This window comes from Nansenia antarctica (assembly GCF_963989245.1).
Source record: "Nansenia antarctica genome assembly, chromosome: 5".
Lineage (NCBI taxonomy): Eukaryota > Metazoa > Chordata > Actinopteri > Argentiniformes > Microstomatidae > Nansenia > Nansenia antarctica.
Window position 1 is genome coordinate 66,591,812 of NC_137690.1, and position 9,283 is coordinate 66,601,094.

At 42.0% G+C, this 9,283-nt stretch overlaps 1 protein-coding gene across 1 annotated transcript in view; it reads right to left on the bottom strand.

Annotated features, from left to right (window-relative positions):
- The window catches only part of ncam2 (neural cell adhesion molecule 2), a gene marked incomplete at both ends in the record, with an annotated part of 206,943 nt that overhangs the window by 53,074 nt on the left and 144,586 nt on the right, over positions 1 to 9,283 (bottom strand). Inside the window, one exon of the mRNA XM_080530630.1 lies at positions 3,964 to 4,038. Within this exon, the coding sequence (XP_080386756.1) occupies positions 3,964 to 4,038 (75 nt within the window). The remainder of the gene's footprint in view (positions 1 to 3,963; positions 4,039 to 9,283) is intronic.

Genomic DNA, 9,283 nt, shown 5'->3' on the forward strand with positions numbered 1-9,283 from the left:
CTACTACTACTACTACTACTACTACTACTACTACTACTACTACTACTACTACTACTACTACTACTACTACTACTACTACTACTACTACTACTACTACTACTACTACTACTACTACTACTACTACTACTACTACTACTACTACTACTACTACTACTACTACTACTACTACTACTACTACTACTACTACTACTACTACTACTACTACTACTACTACTACTACTACTACTACTACTACTACTACTACTACTACTACTACTACTACTACTACTACTACTACTACTACTACTACTACTACTACTACTACTACTACTACTACTACTACTACTACTACTACTACTACTACTACTACTACTACTACTACTACTACTACTACTACTACTACTACTACTACTACTACTAACAATAATGGTGTGTTGTTCCAATGGCTGTCCCTAAAGTTGTGGCAAGATACCACATATCTGGCTGCCATTTTGGAACAATTTGTGACACGTTCTAATGCTTTGGTCCTCATATCGGCAAACAATCAAAATGTTCAGACTTTTCTTTTGAAAACACAGAACTACGTTTCAACATTGTTGAGAATCACAACACAAACCCGCTAGTCATGCCAAAATACTGTAATGCAATGGATTCGGTGAGTAATCCCCACTGCTACCTAGTTAACTAGAACACTACTTTACATTGTTAACAGGCTCACAAAACAAGCTGGTGTTAGTTGACTAGCGATGTGTCATTGATTTACAACAAGGTGAAAATGTATTCACATTTTTCCGAAAGAAAAGTCTGATCGTTACATCGGATCCCGATATGAGGACCAAAGCATTAGAACGTGTCACATTTTGTTTTTCTCCCCAATAGATATTTCTCTTTGTCTGTTTGTGTTAAAATTCCTTGTAGTTGTTAAACATTTGGGGAAATAATGTTGCTCTTATATCTGCATATTTGTTGCAGTGTAGGAGGAAGTGTCATTCTGTCTCTAACTCTTTCTGGGGGCAGAGTGTACAGTACGCAGCCTGTCTATCCTGGACTCTTTCTGGGGGCAGAGTGTACAGTACGCAGCCTGTCTATCCTGGACAGCCTGGTCTGGCTCCGGTCGCCTGTTTCTAATGCCAGGCTGTGCTGAGTCTGTATATGTGACAACAGCTGCTGAAAGGGGGAACAAGTTGCCAACCAATCAAAATGTGAAGACTTTTATTCTGAAAAGTTGAAATAAATGTCACCGTTGTTGAAAATCAAGGACACACTCGCTAGTCAAGCCAAAACATTGCAATGCAGTGAGTAATCCCCACTACTCTACACTAACTAGGTAGTGGAGGGGATTACTCTCCGAATCTATTGCATTGCAATGTTTTGGCTTGACTAGCGAGTGTGTCATTGATTTTCAACAATGCTGAAATATATTTACATTTTTCAGAATAAAAATCTGATCGGCCCGTCGGTTGGTGACTTGTTCCCGGTTTCACCAGCTGCTGTCACATTATAGTCAATATTTTCCTCCATTTCTGATCCGTCATGGTGGTTAGATAGTTGTGTGTGTGTGTGTGTGTGTGTGTGTGTGTGTGTGTGTGTGTGTGTGTGTGTGTGTGTGTGTGTGTGTGTGTGTAGGATATCTGTTTCCCTGACGTTTGGACCTTTTTTGGGATATCCTAATTGTTGTCTTTTGGGAGTGGCTGTCAGGGCCTAAGCCTGACAAAATGGTTGCAGATGACAGATGCTTCTGTAGTTGCAGTGTTCCAGTTGTTCAGTGAAGCCATGATTGTTCTAAAGTTTTAGCCAATTAATTAACGTAGATATTGAATAGAGTTGGGCTTATATAGCGGCCCTGTCTCTCTCAACTCCCCTTGGAGAAGAAGTCTGTCCGTTTGTCTCCAATGTTGACAGCACATTTATTTATTTTTTACATAGTTTGGAAGAGATCATATTTTCCCCCAAACACCACTTTCAATTATTTTGAAAAAAAGACCCTTGTGCCAAATTGAGTGAAATGCTATCTGTAAATCTACAAACCAGGCGATGGTCTTATTTTGGTTTCCATGTTTATTGATTAGGGTGTTGAGGGTGTAAATATGGTCTGATGTTTGGTCATTTGGTAGGAATCCAATTGGGCTTTTACTCAGGACATTGTGTTTGCTGAGAAGGTGCATTACTCTGTTGAGTTGCAGTTTTGAATTTGTAATTGGCGTGTTTTATCGTTTTGTTCAGTAATCTGTCAGCACCACAGGCCTTTCTGGGTTGTAGGAACTATATTATTAACAATAGTTATTGCTTCTTGGTTGTGTTTCATGACTGATTCAAGAGTTAGTTAGTTAGTTAGCTTTTGAAGTGATTATTCCATTACAGTACACCATACTGTACACCCCCATTTTGGATAGCCAATTATTTTCTCTCTCTTCTGTGTTCCTCTCATACTCCCCATCTGTAGCCACTGACACCATGTGGCTGGTATTTATTTATTTGGCTTTTAAACTGTTCACAACTGCCTCACAAATTAATGTCCTCACTCCTGTTTGGCCTTTTTAAGCGGTACCAACTCAATGATTTCTTCCTGCGGCCCGTCAGCGTTCACATACCTGCATAGCAGCACTGTCTGCTCAATATCATTCACATCATTTGACTCATCGCAGGCAATTAAGCATACTGGAGGTGAATTGATGTCCTTGATTTGCTGACTGGTGATGTTTGTCGCCAATTATGGCCCTGTCTTTGACAGTCTTTGTGGAGAGAGGCATATCTTTTATTTATTGAACTCTGAAGAAACAATCTCAGTTTTTGTTTTTGAAGTCTGAGAATAGATGCTCTGATATTTTAATGAACGACTCTTTTATGTATTCACCATCCGAATCCACCATCCTGAGCTGCCACAAAACTACTAGTAGTAGAGTTTGGAGATTTGGTACATTTGCTCTGCTCTGCTTTCCGCAGCAGTTGCGAAATCGGTCTCTTTCTCTCATCCCCAGCCGGATACATTTCAGCAAATGCAGTGTGCTTGTTCTGGAAATGTCTTTCAATATTACTTTTTGTTTTGTTTGTTTGCTAATTTCTCACCGCAGATCAAGCATACCGATACGCCAGCAGCGTTGGTAAAAGCAAACACATCTGTCCATGCACTATTAAATTCTCTATTTTCCTCTGTGACTTTTTTTTATTGATTGTTATTTGGAATCCATGCTAGCCCCCGCTACTGAGGTTTGGCAAAGTTAAGATGTATTCCATATAAAAGAAAGAATGTTCATTTCCATATAAAAAACAATGTTCATTTCCATATAATTGTTTGTCAAAGCCACAGCGAGCCACTGGAGATGGGCAAAAGAGCCCCAGGTTGCCGACCCCTGCTTAAACTTCACCTCTTTGTCTTTCACTCTCCCTTTCTCTTTCTTTTGCAATTGCCACTGACCTCCTTCTCAGTTTCTCTATGTTTGCCATTCCTCTCTTAACCTTCTTCCTCTGACAGACTCTCCTTCATTCATCATCCGCCCTCCCCTCCTCCCTTCCTCTCACATTCTCTCTCCTCTTCTCCATCTGTCCCACGGCGTGGTCAGTCCAGATCTGCGTGGGCGTGATCCATGCCTAGTTATTTCTGTGAGGAGCTGGACTGAGAGGTCATCACTCCCTCAGCAAGCAGCAGATCATCACTTATTGAGAAAAAGTGTAGGAGAGGCTTTCATCCTCCAGCCTATTATATTGTATGATGTACAGAAAGAACTTTGGCCAATGCAAGTCAGTAAGAACCCAACCGTTCCACAGTCATGCCAACCTCCACATTTCTACCTTTCTCACTACCTCCTCTCAGTTCCAGCCCTACTCCTGCCACAGACACTGGGCTTAGGGGGGCACATCAGCCCTGGCATAATGGCCCACCAACCATGGGGTGGAGAGGATAGGGAGGGAGGGGCTGCAAACAAACCAATGCACACACACACACACACAATGTGGGTAAAGTCCACCGCGAGTCTGCAACCTTACCTGTGCACGTGAAGAACTTGGACTCTCCTACACTCAGCTCCACCTTGTTAAGGGAGATGGACACTTGGAGAGCAGCTGTACATGTAAGAGAGGGAGAGAGGGAGAAAGGGAGACGGGAGAGAGAGAGAGAGAGAGAGAGAGAGAGAGAGAGAGAGAGAGAGAGAGAGAGAGAGAGATTGTTACTGTACTGTTAACTGATATTTGTCCGTGAGGATTATTAGTTCATTGATTGAATGGAAATGTGACTGAAGTGACAGCAGCTGGTGAAATCCGGGAACAAGTCACCAACCAATCAAAATGTTCAGACTTTTATTCTGAAAAAAGTAAATACATTTCAGTGTTGTTGAAAATCAATTTAATCAAGGACCCCAATTGAAATCAAGGACCCCAATTGAAATAAGCCAGTGGCTTTCTTGGGTTTTTATCCTTTTAGTTGACCTTGTATGTAATATGTACTTTCATGTACCTACTTCTGCAAATCTTCTAATAAAGTTTTCAATCAATCAATCAATCAATGACACACTCGCTAGTCAAGCCAAAACATTGCAATGCAACGGATTCTGTGAGTAGTCCCCACTACTCTACACTAACTAGGTTGTAGTGGGAATTACTCACCGAATCCATTGCATGGCAATATTTTGGCTTGACTAGCAAGTGTGTAATTGATTTTCAACGACCAACACCAAAATGTATTTACATTTCTCAGAATAAAAGTCTGAACGGTCAGAAGTCAGTTGGCGACTTGTTCCTGGTTTCACCAGCTGCTGTCACATATGAATGTAGAAACGAAAAGAGAGATCAACTCTCCTTAAATAACACAACCTCACAGAGAATAAAGTTCATTTGCACACATTTACATAAAACATCAACATCATACCATGACTCCACAGTAATGACTGCAATGGAGCAACGGGGCTGCTAGATGCCAAATCAATCATCACAGACGGTACACGTCAAAGACGTCCTTTGGCTCAGAGCCTCTACCAGAGAAATGATTCCATTTGCAGTACTCATTCAAGTCACATGTGTTTCCTCCAACAAATGACATAATCCATGCTCCCAGCTAACTGCCTGTGCAATATTGGCTTCGCTGTCCCGTTTGACGGAACGGGAGGGACATACACACGCAGGAAATCTGACTACTGAATTTCCGGCTAGCGTAATTCCTCCGAGCCTCTTTCTCTGATTCCTCCATTTCATTCTGAACACCCTTCCTACCAAAACTCCTTGTGATTCATCATGAGGGTGTCTGTCAGTGGAAGATGGTTTTCTCCCATTTCAAACCTCTAAAAAGCTTGATTCACTTTCCAGATGTACCGCATTAGCTGGTGCGTACGGCTCGAGACATATTACGTGAGGGTTCACAGGGGGAGAACAGATATTGTAGCTAATGAATATCGCAGCATCACTTTCAGATAATTGTTGGAGAAATCCAGAGAAAATGAACTGTAGAATCTCATTGTAAAGTTATATGCTCAAGTGCTACATTCACAACATTGAGTCCTTGCACATAAGCAGTTGGGAAAATTGCAGGAATCTATCTAATCTGCAGAGCAGGAAAAACAATCTTTGATCTTTTCTCAGTCTGTCTGGGTTCCTTTTATTATCCTCTTCTCTCAGTCTCCTAATTTTACACAGCGTGTGATTTTCTTCTGTAGATGGCACACAGACACATGCATCAGGCAACACATAAATAGGAAGGCCAAAAGCAGGTTACAACAAATGGGATGGGGCTCATCCAAGGGGGAGTGGTCGTGGGCAAGCGGACTAGGCTCTAATGGGCTAAAGAGGCCCAATGGTTAGGAGGGGTCTTGGTGGAGTGGCAGAGACAAGCAAATACAACAACTGAAACAGAGCTGCAGGCAATACTACAATAGGCACTCATCATCATTGTCATCATCATCATCATCATCATCATTATCATCATCATCATCATCATCATCATCATCATCGTCGTCATCATCATTATCATCATCATCATCATCATCAGATAAAGGACTCCCTGGGGTATGTGAAACAATCTAAATGATTGTGAAGGCAAGTCAATATATATGATATATTTGGGGTTGAGAGAATCGAAACGTATGGATCCAGTAGAGTTCTCTTTTAATGCTGTGTTTGGTTTTGTCTCCATGGGGACCACAACTTAGGTTACTCGCAGGTCATGTGAAGTCTCCCCAATGTACAGTATAAGCCCCCAAACGCAACACTCGGAGAGGCGGGTGTGACAACACCCAAACATATCACAAACCAGACGTCACTGTATCACTGAGGACCAGTTTATAGAGACACTCAGAGGAACACAGAAAACAATGGGAACAAGCAAGAATACCAGGCAAACAGGACTCAGAAACGTTAAAGACACTGGATATTTTCTTAGATTGATTAACAACGTTGAGCCTCTTTCTGAGGGTTGCTTATCGGTATCATGATGTCAAGTCTCTTTCCACTGTTATTTCCCATGACATTGGAATTGAACACTTTTGTGGTCATTTTATTGGACAACAGAGTATCTCCTGATCCACCTTCCCTGATGCATTTAGTACTGACCCCAACATATCTTCAGTTCACCAACAAGTACTATCTCCAACGAACAGGCACAGCTAAGGGAATCCGCATGGCACCAAATTTGGCCAATCTTTATCTGGGCTATATATCAGTAGGCCTATAACAGTTTTTTTGGATGAGACATGCAAACACACATCTTCAAACAGATCATATAGTACAAACATTTAATTGATGACATTTTCCTGCTGTTCCAAGCAGATTTACACAACCATCCATAACTCCCTCAACTCCATCACAGGACACATGCAATCCCTGGGGTTCCTCCCCTGCACTCAAGAAGAGCTTGCCTGTCAGCCAACTAACTGCATAGAGTAAAGAGCATTTTTGCTCCAGTGACACTGCATACTCCCACATGAAACGATGTAGGACTTTAGGAAGAAAGGCTATGGGGAAAAGTGGCTCATGACTGCTGACCACAAATTGGACATTGTACAAAGAGCCCAACAAGTTGATAATAGGAAAAGGGATCAGTCCCATGCCCCTGACAACCTACTCCTCCCCAGAGCCCTGAGCTTCTCTCTATCATTAACAAACACTGACATGTCTTCTCCTCAGATTCATCCCATGGCACCATGTTCCACTACACCCACGATAGACTCACTATAGGTGACAGCAGCTGGTGAAACCAAGAACAAGTCAGACCTTTGGGGACAGCCTTCAGCTTGGCTGCACCTACCCTCTGGAACTCTCTCCCCATAGTGATCTGCAACGCCCCCACCCTGGACTCATTCAAATCAGCCCTTAAAACCCATCTATTCACCAAGGCCTTTGGCCCCTAGGCACTGTTTCTGTTTTGTTTTGTTTGTTTTCTGTTTTGTCTGTCTGTCCATCTCCTCTAGAATTGTAAAGCGCCCTTGGGTTTTATGAAAGGCGCTATACAAATCCAAGTTATTATTATTATTAACCAATCAAAATGTTCAGACTTTTATTCAGAAAAAATGTAAAACATTTCAATGCAATGGAGTAATCGGTGAGTAATCCCCACTATTCTACACTAAGTAGGTAGTAGTGTGGTGGGATTACTCACCGAATCGATTGAATTGCAATGTTTTGGCTTGACTAACGAGTGTGTCATTGATTCTCAAAAACGTTGACATTTATTTACATTTTTCAGAATAAAAGTCTGAACACTTGATTGGTTGCTGACTTGTTCCCGGGTTTCACCAGCTGCTGTCACACAGGAGGGGTTATAACCTCAAAACATCCCTGGTGCATGTCCATGTCTCAATACTCAATACAACCCCACAGTGATTGACTACTAGTGTGGCAGTCGTGCACAATTGTCCATTCAACAACAAGATGTGCCGTTCCCCCCCCCCTGCCTTAGGCAAATCGATCCCTATCGGTAGCGTCACCAGCTGCAACACCAATGTTGTTTATGCTATTCAGTGCTGCTTGCAGCCAGTGTTGCCAGATTGGGCGTATTCCCGCCCGATTGAGCTACTTATGATCACACTGAGCTTCTTATACAAAGCAGTGGAGACACCTCAGGTGAACTGCGTCTATAATAATAATAATAATAATAATAATAATAATAATAATAATAATAATAATAATACATTAGACTTATATAGCGCTTTTCTAGACACTCAAATACGCTTTACAAACTGAAAAGATCATAGTAGTAGTCTTTTTTTTTAAATGTGATCATATCATATCTATCATATCTATACACATCATATCTATCATATCTATACATCATATCATATTATCATTTTTAGATTACTGAATCTAAATCTAGGTGTGTCTTTGTCAGACAATCTACTCTGTATACTGCAATTACACCTAGATTATCTTGGCAGTAAACAATTATACAGTGTTGTTTATCTCTACCACTCGCCGACACACCTCCTACACATGGGGCCTCTTTAGCCCGCTTGCCCACGCCCTTCCCTCTCCCATTGGAGTACCCTGCTGTTGTCCCCAATTGTTATAGCCTGTGTAATTGCTCAAGTCCCTGTATATACATGCACACCTTGCTATTTATGTCTTGTCTGATGAGGTTGTTATACCAAAACAACATGTTTTTACTTTTTAAGGTAATACAACTGGTAATACAACTTGTATTATATATGATTATATACTTGTAAATGACATTGTATTTCTTGAGTACAGCAACCTTCCTCCACACACACACACACACACACACACACACACACACACACACACACACACACACACACACACACACACACACACACACATACATAAACCAATAATAAATAATATTCAGACTAAGTTGAAACTGCTCCCTAAACACTTTAATAGCCTTGCAAAAGTGTTGTGTATGACCCACCTGCTATAACAAAAAGCTGCCTATAGATGGCAGTAGGGGGACACTACAATGTCATCACCTTGCTGCCTACTACGTACCTGTCCATATGCCAAGGGTTGGGATTTATCCATCAGCCAACTCTCAACCACCCTGCTCGCTCAGTCGCTCAGTCTCACACACACACACACACACACACACACACACACACACACACACACACACACACACACACACAGACACACACACACACACACACACACACACACACACACACACACACACACCTGTCGCCAGGATAGCGTACTAAGGTAGCTCAGTCTGTCCTCTCAGCTCAGCTCTGCCCCACTTCCTACTTGTGACATTAGGCTCTAGCTGTGCCTGGAGGCCCTGCTCAGAGGCGATGACTGGCCCTTCTGCCACACCTCCCATCAACACTGTCTGCCTGATGAAGCACCTGACCTCCGACTGCCAGGGACA